We start from the raw sequence: 15,294 nt of genomic DNA on the forward strand, positions 1-15,294 counted from the left end.
ATTATCCTCAGCCATTTGCAGAAGAAAGTTAGTTCAGTTTGTTAGAGCTGCATGTTCACAGTTGATAATTCTGGATTAAAGATATGCATGTGAAAAAAATGTGGATCAAATGCCAGGCAAAAATGATAAACTTTGGTACGATTTTCTGTACTTGGCACTTTGATAGCACTTGGGTTAGTCATGAAGTCAATCTTCGGACATTATATTTCAACAGCTGTTTTGTTTTGTACGTAAGACATTGCTATGTTTTGCTTGACAAAGAGCCCATCAGTGGAATGCTGTTACATCATAAGACATAACTTCAATTAGTATGAACCTCTAGAATGTCACTTGAATTAAATATTAACATTTTCTGTGCTTTGAGTAAGTAAACAAAGAACTTGGTGTTTTAATCTTCACTCTCTACAAGGAAGGATAAAAGGGGAGCCTGTATTCTGAGCATCAAAATAAGAAGGAAAAAAAGAAAAGCTTGCCTACTTGATTATATTGGTTTAGCAAGGTCAGAAAAGTCTTTCCTTGGTGATGTTTTAGTAGGAGTGTTTTTTTTTTTTTTTCTAAATCTGAAATCTTTGGGAAGGACAACACCAATAGCCTTCTGATTTTGGAGATGCTCTGTACTCTGGTGTATGGGAAAATATCAAATTCATGAAACGCTCTTTTATGAAGAGATTTGGGAATGCTGCAACTTCTCATAAATTCATCTTTTCTTTGTTCCAAAATGTTTTAAATTCTTAGAATAGACCCAGTGGATCTTCATAATATCAATTTCACTTTCTTTGCATTATGGAGTTGAAGTCCTGTGAGATCCACTGTGATCTGTGACTTCCATCTTTACCTGTATATGATACGTTGCATGATCAAAGTCAACTGCCAGGGTAGGCAAGCTCTGACTTTCCACAATAAATAGCCAATATGTGAGCAGGGAAAAAAAATGTTATAGAATGTATGTTTGTACAAAAGTCATGAATAAAGTTGGATGAATAAGAGAGTCTTTCCTGCATTTCTCTGAGCATACATAAGATAAATTAGATCCTTTTTGTAACCCTTTCTTCATCAAAATGCTGGTCTGTTCTAATGAAATGATATTATTAAGCCTAAATTACTTTTAAGAAACTCTAGAACTTCAACTTAACTGAAGAAGTTTCTTCCTGTACTGGAAAGCAAGGATGCAGTTACATAAGCGCTGAGGACATTAATTCTCAGACACTGCTTTGAACTTGTATTCTTGCGATCAAAAGTCTTGTTCTTGTATCTCTTGGTTCCACACTCTGTACTGCAGTATTGTGTTCTTTGTAGGTGTGCCCATAGAAACCGGTTTTCATGTCCTATTGTTCATAAAACAACAGCAGTTCCTTGCCAACTTGTATAGCCCAGTTTCCTTACTCTAATGTGCAGTATTCATATCCTTCAGTAATGGGAAGAATTGACAGAATGCAAAAATTATAAATAATTGCAAGTGGATTTAGGTTGTGTGTATGAAGATATAGCCACTCTCCATTGAGGAGGTAGATTATAAGGAGCCACAAGACAAATTTCACATGGCCTAACAAGCTTTCATTTTGATTGGAAAATTAATGGCTATGCGATTAATAAAACACTTGTTGTAGAAAAGTAATTTCTTCTACCTATCATATGTTGTTCTTGTTCCATTTACACGATTGTTAAGGTGTTTTAAAATTACACTGTGGAGTTGTTTTTTTTTTTTTTGGTAAAAATAATTGTTAAGTGAAATAATATAGCTTCTGAAATGAAACTTCAGAGTTGTATATGTTTAATATCTAATTTATTGTCACATTTGGAAGAATTTTTTAGAGTTTTCAGAAGTGCTTGAACACTTTTTTCTTTTCCTTTTCAGTCATTATTTAACCTACTGGAGTTTCGAAGACTAGTTTTGAATTTCAATCCTCCTGCGAATGCTCAAGACTTGCCCCGAAACCAAAAGGTAAATTAGAAGCTGATTTCCCCTAGTGGTTGATGAGGACATTTCTCTGTTGTAATTGAATTTTTTACTGCTCTGTAGCTCAAATTAGCGTGTTTTATAGATGCCAATTAACATTGCTCTGAGCTTTCTATTATGGATCTTACCTAAAACAGGTATGCAATAGAGTAGTACTTTCTTAACATCCTGGCCCGTAGAATTGATTTGCTTAGTGTACTGCTTTTTGACTAGATTTGTTGAATGGGTTTCTCTGATATATCTGTGGTAGCACTGATGCTAGCGAGTGCGCAATTTTAATGTGAAAGTAGTTTGTATGAATAAATATTTTTTATTCTGATCCTCTCACCCTGCAGATATGGGCATACTTTAGGGTTACTCTGCATGGTTTTGATCAGCATAGTTGTACCTGTAACATTGTTACTGTTGGCCTGGCTCCGTCCTTTTTTGCAAGGGGTGTTTGTTAATTATTTGCAACTCAAGATCTGAGAATAAGCTGGTGATGATTAGCTACCCTCTTCTAGCCTTTTATCAAGGTGATTGTAAACATAAATTCTCCAGCGTTCACTGTGGTATTCCTATAGGATTGGGGAATAGAGAGGTTGGCTCAGATTTCCTGTAATCTCAGACTAATGTGGAGGAATGGGCATGGACAAAATAGACCAAGTTATTTTCCTTTAGAGGATATCCTCTGAGGAAAGATGCCTGGGAGCACAATGATTTCAGGGTTACACATTCTTTTATAAGGAAGAAATGGGAAGAGGAAGTTCCTTTATGCTATGTAAAGGCATTTAGTATCCTAATATTCAGCAATTCAGAGCAGTGAATTTTTTGCATATCCAGAAATAAGACTATAGTCTTTTGCCCATTTCTTTCAGATTTTACAAAGGGAGTGTGTAGGCAGCCTGGTTTAAAGTTGTTTGGCATTGGAGAATTGACTGGAATGTTCACTAGGAAAAAAGAGCTGCAATTTGAAAAGCAAAAGAAAACAAATAGAGATAGTGTCCATTTTCTAAACCTTTAGGTATGCACCATAAAAGGAAAGCTACATGTTCAGTCAGAACTGTATAATCCTCCCTTCCCACCCCCTTCCACCCCCCTCCACTTAAAGAACAAGTTGTCACTTGTTTTCTTTAGGAAAATTGTTTGCATTAAATCATGAGATTTTGTGAAAATACAGCATCGATAGGAACATATCACAAGAGGATGACAGACTGGTATATTCTAGTAAGAAGGACAGGATAAAATCATGCTTTGCTCCACCAAGGCAGTTCACATGTAAGAGATTGTATGAATGACAAGCTGTTGTCTTTGAAAAATATCTTACCCAAGCATTGCCACTAGGAGCTGTATGCTTTTAGCAATTCCAAAGTGCTATTTCTTAGAAATTCTAATCATAACAAACAATTTTAAAGTTGTGTGTAATGATAAGACAACAGACAAATCATAGGATTCGTGTAGGAGCCTTGCTTGCTTGCAAGCCTACTAGTAGGAATCTGGCCGTAGTTCATATCCTCTCCTCTGTTTAAAGTTAACTTAGATTCCAGAGTGGAATTGTAATTAATTCATATACTTGTATCTCTTATCTGAAGCTGAAAAAGGATTGTTTTAGTGTTAAAATATCTGGGGGGGGGGAGATTTAGGAAAAGAGAGCATTCCAGTAGTTGAAACAGATAAACAAAAGAAACAGACATGCATGCACCCAAATATGGTGCTTTTATTTCTTTATGAGGTGAAGACAAATAGAGTCAGATGGATTTAGTTGTAATGTAAACTGGTATTTGACAAGAATAAAAAAGCCCTGCAATTTACTTCTGTCTGCTTACTTGTTTTAACAAATATCTTGACCTACTGTGGTGTTTTTTGTTTGTTTTTTGTAGGTGGTGGTGGTTTGTTCTTGCTTTGTGCGTGTATGTGTGGTGTGTTGGTTTTTTTTTTTCCCCCTACCTAGTATTAAGTACTGGATGTGACTGATATTCCTTGCTAATAGAACAAGTTTTAATAAGCTCAGATTTTCAAGGCCTTGGTTTATATCTTGTTTTGATTCTTCTTGATTAATGCTAGGATTGTGACAATGTCGTGGTATAGAATTAAAGCATGTGGTTGCTCTTCAGTGCGCAGTGAAGTGTTTCTGTTGTCTCTTATCAATATATTGAATTCAAATACTACTAATAATTTGGTATGCAAAATTTTATATCCAGAAGTCATTGGTGAAATTTGTGACATAACAAATAAAAATACCACCGCCACAAAAACAACAAACACACATTTACTTCAGCTGATTGAATTTTGCTTTTCTTGATTTTTAAACTTCAGCATACACTTAAAATCTCAAATCAACTTTTCTTCCTTTTTGAAATTCGTCTTTATTGGTGTGTTACTCAGCTTCTTCCTGTGGAACAAAATAAGATTCTCTGTAGTTACTGTGTCCTATATGCTCTCCCAGTGCTCTTATCTGTTCAGATGACAGCATGAGGTATTTTTTGCTGCTGACAAGGAGGCCACGTAAATATTTGATGTAGATCTTCAAGAAACGTTCAGTTATTACAGGAAAAGAGTTAATGTGCTACAGGTTAGGACATCATTCCCTGTTTCGACATTATTGGTATGCCAGTGTGCTGGCATAGTGATTGGCAATAATGAATGCTTGTCTGTATTAAACTTGTGGATTGTTTTAGAAGTATTTCTTAATTCATAAATTGTCCCAACATCAGTGCATTAAGAAGTTGCTTAGGCAGGCAAGACAAGTGATACAGAGCATCTTAAATAATAACTCTCCATATAACTTTTATTTTAAAATTGAATTTAACTTTTTTCTTGTTGCATGTAGAGTGTGCTTTAAAATTGAGACCTTATGCTATGCTGCGTTTACTTCATCAGTTCTTTTTGATCTAATAGGCAACTCCTTGTCTTGTTACCTGGCTAAATCCACTTGAAGATTTTAGTCTTTGTTTAGTGAGAATCACTGTTTGTTGTGATAGTACCCGCATATTCTGGTCAAGGATCATGACAAATGCATTAAAAGAGCACTTTGAAAAAAAAAATTACTAGTTTTAGAAAAACTTTTTAGACTTTACAGATGTATTTGTTCCAAATAATCTTTCTGAAATCAATACCCTTTTGTTCAACCTAAAGCTACAATTGTGCCTGAAACTCAGCCAAATCAGTAGTGTAAATCTGGGTGATGCAGTAGTGCTCCTTGTCTATGTACTTGCCATTTAACATAACAAAGGTGATATCTAGAGTATTGTGGTCAATTGTCTGTATAATGCATATGAGTAGATAATTGGCAATACAGAAGATTCTTCATAAAATGTGGGTAAAACTTGAAATTCTGTTCATCTTTAGTAGATCACTCTATGAAAATAGTAAAAAAAAAAAAATCACAGTTTCCCTGTTTTATAGTTGTAAATTATTTTAAAAATGTAACTGGAAGACTAAATTTTATTCTTAAATTGTGGAGATTTATTGTGGAATTAGGGTGGCATTTGATGAAGCCTTTGACCTTTCCTGTGAACACTGATTATAATTGGTGTTTTGCAGAGTGGACTAAAAGAGCAAAGAAAATTTGTTGAGAATTTGCATGACGAGAAGTAGTTTTTAGGTATTATGGAGAACGCATTCTAATTCCTCACTGCCATGGTATTTAAAGCTGAAATAAAGCCTTTATGTACTAGAAGCTTTATGCATACTGGATTGACACAGAGATGACTAAACAAGTCTGTTCTTTGATAAGCATGTTTGTCATCAAGTAATTCCTGTTTGACGGGCATCTGACAACTGTGGTCTTTAAATGATACTTCGTTCTAAGTACAAGTGGATATTACATGGGTTTTAGTTTCACAAGTGTGTCTTCTGCCCACTGAGTACTAAGAGTGATATCCAGTCTCCACATTAAACCAGTGGATTAGTCTATGTTGTGATTGATCGTGTTTCAGTTTACTTATTCTTCATTATAAAGGCCTAATAGAAATAAGCATAGAGAATTTGGGCTTGTTGCCCTGGATGTATAAGATTTAGTAGTAAGTAAGCTTTGGGATTAACAGATGTCTTAAACACAACTCAGTTTGTCCACTTGTTTATTCAGCTTTATTTCAAGCTAAACAATCACATCTAGATGTGATTTCAAGAAGCTTTCAGTTTCTGAAGTGTAGTTTTCTTTCCGGATAACTACATTATTTTGTAAATAGGACATTATTTTGTAATAATAACAAGAGGTCTTGGGCACAAACTGGAACAGGACGTTCCTGCAACATCAGGAAGCATGTCTTTACTGTGTAGGTGTCTGAGCTCTGGCAAAGGTTTCCTAAAGAGTTGCGGAGTTTTCTCTTTGGTGATTTTCAAAAGCTGAGTTAGGGGTTGGAGCAGATGGACGCAGAGATCCCTGCCAACCTCAACTATGCTGTGGTTCTATGATAAGTCTGACAAGTAAAAGGCAACACAACCTTGATAGTAATGTAAATAAGCCTAAATATTAGTATGAAGACTGGCAGAATATATGCTTGGTTCATTCACTAACACTTTTGTAAACTGTATTTTTGTTACTGCTTTATTAAATATTTTTAATTCTTCAAATACAGGAACATAGGAATTTGCCTTTCATGCGTGAACTGAGGTACCTGTTTGCACTTCTAGTTGGTTCAAAAAGAAAATATGTTGACCCATCTAGAGCGGTTGAAATTCTTAAAGATGCTTTTAAATCAAATGATTCCCAACAGGTAATTTATATGTATTTTTATTCAAAATTATGTATGCTCTCATATGGTCATATAGCAGTAGGAGTTTGCTTTTTTGAGAAACACTTTGTTTCTTCAGAAGCTTTGTTCTTCCTGCATGAGTTATATGGTTAAGGTATTTAATTACAACAGCATGCTGAATTTAGTGCCTGGTGAAAGTAATATTAGTCACCATTTGTTGAATACCAAAGGGTTTGAACAATAGGATTCATGAGATGCCTTTGAACTGCTATGGTGTGAAAGCTGAGTCCAAGTAATAAGAATCACAAGACTCTGTAGAGGCTGAGGAGCCCTAGAACTTTAATGTGCTCTACGAGCTTCGCATTATAAAAACAAACACAAAACCAAACGATGGCATAGTCTTCAGCAATGTGTGACTTTGGAGTTCTTGTAGGGGGGAATACTACTATGCTGATATTGTAAGGTGACGCTTCATTGTATTCTGTAATATATGTGAATGTTTACTGATCTTTTAATATTTTCCAACAGCAAGATGTTAGTGAATTTACACACAAATTATTAGATTGGTTAGAAGATGCCTTCCAAATTAAAGCTGAAGAAGAGAGGTAAGATTTTTTTTTTCTAGCCCTGTGTATTGAACATTTAGTTGAGGAAAAGACAAACCAAATAAAAATCTACTTTTAACTGTATGTCTGAAAAAGATCGAAGCCTATAGCTTGTATTACTTAAAATGTAATTTCCTTATATGCTGATACCTTCAGTTTTCTGTGAGTTTCTTTTTCACTTTTTTCCATGTTAAAAATCTTACTGAATGAAGTCCAGAATATACAAGCAGTAGAGATATATATTGTCAATAATGTTAAGCTTTTTTTTCATTTGAATGCAGTTTACTTTTCAATACCATAGTTTCAATTCTTCAAAACCTTGATCCAGTTTTTCTTCTCAGATGATGAATGCTCATAGTTTGTGTAAGTGAACATCTATCTGTAAACTGTTTTTTGAGCATATAATCGTTTCTGTAGTGTTGGAAGAAGTAGTTTTTTATGAAGGCTATGTACAATTTAACCACTCTCAAATTTAATTTGATTTGAATTCGATTTACTTAAGTTTTCCTGGAATTAAGTGCTTCTGAAATGTAATTTTCAGACTATACTTACCATTGCAAGTATGTGAATCATTGTTATTATCATTAGAGGAAAGTACAAAAGAATGAACTGTAACTGAGTAAAATAGTCAGCACTTCTATAATAAATTTTAAATATCTTACACATTTTTGTAAGAATTTATGTCTTTGTGTGATCTTGCACTAACACACTTTCTGTTTTCAGGGATGGAGAGAAACCAAAGAACCCAATGGTGGAGTTATTTTATGGACGATTTCTAGCAGTTGGTGTACTTGAAGGTATGTGCCTGAATTTACTGGGACTTTTGTGCAGGTGTCTTTTCAGTGGTAGTCCAAATACACAGGTGAATGATGCAGTTGTAACATCTTAGCTATCTGCAGAAATACACTTGGAGAACATACCTGCAGTCTGTGTCAAAAGGTTTGTTCTGGGAAAATGAGACTAACAGTGAATGTAATGAACTTCAGCCATCATGAATGACTGTTTCATTACCTTTCAGGAGTTGAGTGTGTCCTGAAGTGTAGTAGAAGTTAAGGTGAGATGCAGACCAAAAATGGTATACAGAAGACTAGTGACTACATTTTATTGAGCTAGTCCCTCTCAATCTTGTTCATTTAACATAGTTTAAAGTTTCAGTTACATTTGTCTGCACAATTTCTGGTGTGGATAACTCATCTTCTTAAAAGCATTGTTCAAGGAACCATTGGAAATTTGCTCAAGGGCAGTGTCAGAGAGTGTGCTGAGGAGTCAGAGAACTCTACAACAAGCTTCCCTTTATCTAACCTGCATATACTTTGTGGAATTGCAGCATTTTATATTTCCAGGTGGCCAGCCACTGTGAAAGCTTTTTTGATCTTGCTGATTCTGTCCCTATCCAGAGAGCGAATAATTATTGAGATGCATTTGAATGAAGCACTTATAATCTTTAAATTGGCTTCCAGATTGTCCCTTGGCCTAGAACACTTCAATGTTTTGTTGTCAGACTAAAAAACTGTTCTCTGGATTCCTTGCTACCAGCTAGCATTCTGACTCCTTTGCAATTGGGTTATTTTATCCTTCACAATCACATCTCAACAGAGGAAATTAACAAACAAACAAACAAAAAAAACCAACCAACCAACCAAACAAAAAACCACCAAAGAAACTGTCTGATGCGGGAAGACTTGTTACTGACTTTAGGATAAAATGAATTGAAATTATAATTGAAATCAGTTCTGAAATCAGAAGCCAGTTATATTTCTCTTCATGTTTGAGCTTGTATCTTTATACACCGTTACCAAATTATGATCTTCTTTTCAGGACAGAAATAATGAATGTTCTCTTTTTGTGGGTAGTTTTTGCAAAAAAATACTTGTACAAAGGGCTGCTTCTTACCAGGAATTCCACTGACTTCACTGATGCTGTGCAGGGTTCTGTTACTCAGCTGCTGTTTGCAAGAGGGATTTGACTTGGCAATACAGTTTTACACGCATAAAACATTTTGAGTTATGCTCACTACTGTTACATATAGAAGCAAAATAAAAAATGATCTAAGGAGGAAAGTATTACCTTGTTTTTGTACATGAGTGAATTGCTCAATAAGAAAATATGAATATTGTTCAGCAGATTAGGCCAGGTGACCTAGAATTGTTTGTTTGGTGGCTGTAATCATTTTTGTTTTGCTTTGTGTTAGTTTTCTTTTATGTTTTGGTGTGTGTTTTTGTTGGTTGTTGTTATTATTGTTTTAAAGGTAAATGTTAATTCCTGAAACCTTAACTGTATAATTTCTTCTATGAAGGTAAAAAATTTGAAAACACAGAAATGTTTGGCCAGTATCCACTCCAGGTTAATGGCTTTAAAGATCTGCACGAGTGCCTAGAAGCTGCAATGATTGAAGGGGAAATTGAATCTCTCCATTCAGAAAACTCTGCAAAGTCTGGTCAGGAGGTGAGTTGAATGCTCCTGAGCACTTCCCTCAGAATGTTGTAGTCCCCTATATTTTTCACTGGGATTCTTGTGTTGTTTTTTTCTTTGTTGTTTTTGTTTTGTGACTACTATTAATTCTTCTGCACATTCTGATGTTTGGCATAATTGGATTGTTAATTCTGGGGACTTGTACCTTCTTTTGAGTATCAAGGGTATTATTTTTTGGTATGATAGCACTGTTTACAGTGATTGGCACAGGCTGGTTCCCACCTGTTGCTGATATTTGATCTCCAAAGATGTCATGTTCATAATGCCCTGTGGTAGTTGATCACTGCTTTTACTGACATACTGCCCTGTGCCATGCTATAAACAACATGTGCACGCTGCCTGTTTGGCCATTGCTCCAAAGAGTTGTTGTTATTCCTCTGTGCTCTTTCTTGTAATTCCTCAGCACTCTATACTTCTTCCCCTCTCCCGTTTTACTTGCTTTTCCCAGCATCTTCCTCTGCCTATTGCAGTAGACTATTCTCCTCCCCTTCATTCACTGCAGTGCACAGACAGCACTTGCTCTTAAGGGTTGATGTTCCTCCCAGTATATCTTCCCAAATGTCTCAGTGCTGTTCCTCCCATATTACAGAGCACGCTGTAAGCATGGATGGAGGGAATAAGATGGAACCCCTCTAGGAGGTGGGATAGGCAGTTTGTGATGTTGAGTCAAGATGACGAATGAAATTTCTTGTGCAGAAGTAACAAGTGAGGGAAAAGAGGTAGTTAGACTGATGGTAGTTGTAGGACAAAGAGATGTATTCTGGTTTGTCCCTTCTTTTTGTTGGCATGCTTGTATACATCCAACATTTTTCTGTAGCAGGACTCCTTTCAATAACCTGTGGGTTACTGATGGGGAAATAAAATAATTCTTATTTCTTGCAAAGGCTGAACTTCTTGTACTTCTCACAGTCACTCGCATTTCATCACAATTACTTTAAAGATGTAAAATCTTAAGAGGTTTCTTCTACTTAAATAAAAAATTCATATATAGTTTCTTCCTTGATGCCAGTCTTTTGCAATAACGAAATATTGCAGCCTTTAATAATCTCAGTATGCACGCAGGATTTAATTACTAACCCCAGTGATGCACCCTGATATCATCCTCCAATTTGAAGTTTTACTTAAATTTTGTGTTAACAGCAGAAGTTTTGTAGCACTTCTTTTGCAGTCACTTTTTCTGGTCATCTAATGCTTATCAAATATTGATCAACCAAATTAGATGTTAGCAAATGTGTGTGTTTTCAGTCATTGCATTTTCAAATGTCTTTATGCATCATACTGTATTCTTCTCTCCCAGGGTGCTTCAAATTCTTTTTTTTTTCTTTTCTTTTTTATTCCAGCACTTATACAAGTGACTTCTTAAAATGAGTATGTTTTCTGAAATATAACAAGAAGAAAAAAATTTACGTAAATATCTTGGTACAATTCAAAGTTTTATTTATTTAAGCAAGGTAAAATCTTGTATGTAGGTACAATAAGAACAATATTGTCCATCTTATAGACTGTAGGCTGTCTTGAACTTAAAATCTGTGTGCATTCATGCATAAACCGTCAGTTCAGTTGTTAATGCTTGACTAGAAATGTCAGACTATTTTGGGTTGTTTTTTTTCAACGTTTAATAGTTAAAAAATGTTTCCACAGGGGATAGAAGCAGAATCGTGTACTGTTCTAGAGTGTTAAACTTTGAGCTCTCTGAAACTGTGTTTTAATTAGTCTAGGTTAGCATGTGAAAATGAAGTGAAATAATCATATTGACGACAGTGGCAAATGAGAAAGGTAACATTAAGTCCTAATCTAGAGAACATTATTATTACTAAACAGGTTATATTTCCCTGGACTTAAATAATGTAGTTGTAGTGGCTGCAGCTGTTAGTTTGCTTAAACAAATTAGAAGAAGTGGAATTACTGAAGGAAGCTGAATGTCTTGTAGTTTTAACAGAGTGTCTCTACTGAGTTAGTTTTCAAGAGGCATTCCTAAGAGTTGGTAGATATCAAGCTTAAAGGTAATGATATTGATGTGGTTGTCGTGTGTTAGGATTCATTAATCTTTTTCCCACCAATGCTTTTAATAGGATATTTAGCTAGTTCACTGTTTTTATAAAAGTAGTGCATAAAAGGCTCAGCCTTGCAATAGGGGTTATGCACATCTGAGTTAATATTCAAATATGGAAAAGAGAACATTGCCTATCTAGAGGAACTTAAATCCAAATTCTGGAGAAGAGGAGGTTAATGCATGTACATGGGGTTAGAAGCATGGAGAAAATTAGATCAAATTTATCAACAGCATTGTCAGTGAGCTTCAGCACATTAGTAGTTTAGTCATTAAATGGTTTGGGGAACTTGCAATAGAAGGGCTTTAGGGAAGGATTGTGATTTGATTTTGCTAATTTTGGCATTGAAATTTACTGTTGTGTGAAGGAGTTGGAAGCTGTAAAGTAGAAATTGTCTTCTTTAAAACAGAGGATTAGTCAGTGAAGGCTGGCATAGGCAAGAAAAGGGAAGGGAGTTCATTTTGCATGCAGGAAGAGAAGTGATGCTGAAGGTAATCAACTAGGAAAATTCTGCAACTTCCTTGGTAGCTGTTTGTGTGACTGCTAAGGCTGGGCAAAGAGGAAACATTGCACTGAGATGTGAAATGGTGAGAACCTACACTGGAATTTTAACCATGAGCAAAGAAAGGAAAGCCTGCTGTGGAGGTGTTATATGAAAAGAATATTTGAGACATTTCACTAGATAGAGAGCTTGAAAGAAGCCTCACGTCAAATGCATTGGACACTTACATCAAAACTGTGTGACAGTCATGCCCACAGCAATCGGAGGCTTGCCTTGATGGTTACACATACAAAACATATTGCACATACATAAACGGATAGACCAGGCTATTTATTTTCAAGAACGGAAGGGAAAAAGGAATTCTAATGCTGGGGATGGAGCTGAGTTTGTCTTGCAGTTGTGTTTATTTAGAAACAAAATATAAAAAGAGGCTAAAGATAGACTGCTGTTGAATACCCAGAAGAAGCTGGGATGAGGTGATAATAACATGGGTTGGTTAATGGACGGGTTAGCAGTGATCAGAGATATGAAATTTTAAAAGGTGTTACTTGTACAAATGAGATTTCAAGAAAAAGTATCGGTTTTATAGCACTTATCTAATGTGGCACAGAGCACTTACTGATGTTACTTATGAGGAGGTCATTAGAAACTTTGAGTGTTATCAGTTGAATGAAAGGGTCAGAAACTCAAATCTGAAAGAACTCGAGGGAAGAGCACTTTGTAAAGCATAAACAAGTCTTTCAATGGCCTTTGAGAGTTAAAGGAGAATAGGACACTTGGAAAGGCAGGGACATTCAAGTGCAGATTGCTTTTAGTACAAGTGAGATGAATGTGAAAAAGTAAGAAGCCTTCCAGTCTGCTTTGATTTAGTGCAATAAGCAGTAGGTAAGTTGAAATGCTCTGATGTGCATGGGTAACGTATCGTCTCTATTTTCAGTGAAGCTGAAAAGATGGGAACTTTGGAAAGCTTGTTGCCGATGTACTCTCTAAAAGCAATTTCTTCCATACCTGTGTCAATATGCAAGTATTGTGCCATTCTTGCTGAAGTTCTGTTACTGAAAGCATTTACTGTGGGGTTTTATCTTTTTGTTTTGTTCAGCACTGGTTCACCGAGCTTCCTCCTGTCTTAACTTTTGAGCTGTCAAGATTTGAATTTAATCAGGCTTTGGGGAGACCAGAGAAGATACACAACAAATTAGAATTTCCTCCAATTTTGTATCTGGACAGGTACAGTATAATAATACCAACAAAGTCTTAGTATGAATATAAATTTAATCTCATGAGTTTGGTAAAGTTGCTAGTGTATCTCATACAGTAAATTTCTTTATTAGCTGAAAAAGTTGTAATTTCATAGGTTTTAGTGACTGTTTCAGAATATATACATAGATGACAATTTAAGACATAATGCTACATCATGCCAAAACCTTCTTGTGCTTCGGTCTTTAACTTATTGCTAGATAGTTGTATATACAGGCAAAATACTCTGAAAAATGTCACTGTCTTGCAGTGTTTAATGGTCAGTTCGGGAAAGAGGGGGAGAAGTCAGCTATTTCATGGTGTTCCAGATAGACTGCATGGTATGAAGATACTCAGAATGTAAGGATCTGCAGCATCAGTGCATGGTGTCTATATGTAGAGGTGAACTATCATCATGGCTTTCAGTTAGATACTAAATATTATTTGTGAGCCTAAACAATGAAACAAGAGTATTGCTACATGGCTGCTACTAAAACCACTTAATTTAGAACTTTTCTAATATGTTTGTAATACATTTCTACGACACATCCATGTTATGAACGGAGCTTTTGATGCTGGGGATAAAGTCTCTACTGAAAGGTATGGTGGGGAGGCTTAATTGGCTTACTGTTTACTTCTCAGCTCTGTTTTACTGGTTAACATGTTGTAGGTAAAACAAGTTCTGGAGAGTGAGAGTAGTTTTTTAGCACCAAGTGGCGTGGCTGGCTGCAGACTTCTGTTTCGGTGCTGGAATGCTACGAGCTGATGTATCTTTGTAACCTTCATGTTTTACAGATACATGCACAAAAACAGAGAATTAACAAGAATTAAACGGGATGAAATCAAGAGACTTAAAGAGTATCTCACGGTTTTACAACAGAGATTAGAACGGTACTATAGATAACTGTTGACAATGTAAATGTATATAATGTTATAGGCTATGTAGAACAGAATAACTCCTTTCAGCTCTACACTTTTGAGTGTAGTTATTTGCTCTAAATTTCACTGCTTTATCTCTTTTCTTTTAGTGTTTCCTTTGGAAACTATTTAATTGTGGTAGTTGTGGTGCATGAAACTTGCTAGGAAAGGTGTGCTTTATGTAACTGCAGTCAACCAGAAAATAAATCCTTTTTGTTTGGTTTTTATTCTTTTTTCTTATGTGTGTGTGTGTTTTGGTTGTGGCTTTTTTTTTTTCTTTTTCTTTTTTTTCTTTTTTTTTTTTTTGTATATGTGAGTGATGGCATTAATACATTTTATGGTTAACAGATATTTAAGCTATGGTTCTGGTCCTAAACGATTCCCCTTGGTAGATGTCCTGCAGTACGCCTTGGAGTTTGCATCCAGCAAGCCGGTGTGCACGTCTCCAGTGGATGACCTGGGTGCTAGTGCCCCCTCCAGTGGGACGCTGCCTGCCCAGACCTCACCCAGGTAAGGGCACCCTCCTTCCAGTGTGAGATGCAAGTGATGTGCTCAGTGCAAACCCAGCAGCTAAGAGAGAGGGGAAGAAGTCTGTTTCAACTAGGCATCTACTGAGGGTTACAGTGTAAAGTTTTTCTGCTTTCTCCCTAGATGTATTTTTCAGTGTGATAGACTTAAAAATAAATAAAACCAAATGTTAACAATCCAGAACTGTCTAATGCACTTACAAGTACTTCTTTAGTGGAGAACTACCACTTTTAAACAAAACACAAGAACTACAGTGCTTGATGTTCCTAAATGTTAGTACTTGTATAGTTTAACAGCATGTCCTTGTCCTTTGCTTACCTGAAAGGACACCTACAGTTCCAAATAATCA

General features: G+C 35.8%; 1 protein-coding gene across 2 annotated transcripts in view; it reads left to right on the forward strand.

Moving 5' to 3' along the window:
* The window catches only part of USP25 (ubiquitin specific peptidase 25), a 92,603-nt gene that overhangs the window by 49,382 nt on the left and 27,927 nt on the right, over positions 1 to 15,294 (forward strand). For both annotated transcript variants that reach the window (XM_021403404.1, XM_021403397.1), the window contains exons 6-13: positions 1,856 to 1,942; positions 6,517 to 6,654; positions 7,162 to 7,238; positions 7,962 to 8,035; positions 9,535 to 9,683; positions 13,363 to 13,490; positions 14,295 to 14,390; positions 14,766 to 14,927. In XM_021403404.1, coding sequence (XP_021259079.1) covers positions 1,856 to 1,942; positions 6,517 to 6,654; positions 7,162 to 7,238; positions 7,962 to 8,035; positions 9,535 to 9,683; positions 13,363 to 13,490; positions 14,295 to 14,390; positions 14,766 to 14,927 — 911 coding nt within the window. The remainder of the gene's footprint in view (positions 1 to 1,855; positions 1,943 to 6,516; positions 6,655 to 7,161; positions 7,239 to 7,961; positions 8,036 to 9,534; positions 9,684 to 13,362; positions 13,491 to 14,294; positions 14,391 to 14,765; positions 14,928 to 15,294) is intronic.

This window comes from Numida meleagris, chromosome 1 (assembly GCF_002078875.1).
Source record: "Numida meleagris isolate 19003 breed g44 Domestic line chromosome 1, NumMel1.0, whole genome shotgun sequence".
NCBI lineage: Eukaryota > Metazoa > Chordata > Aves > Galliformes > Numididae > Numida > Numida meleagris.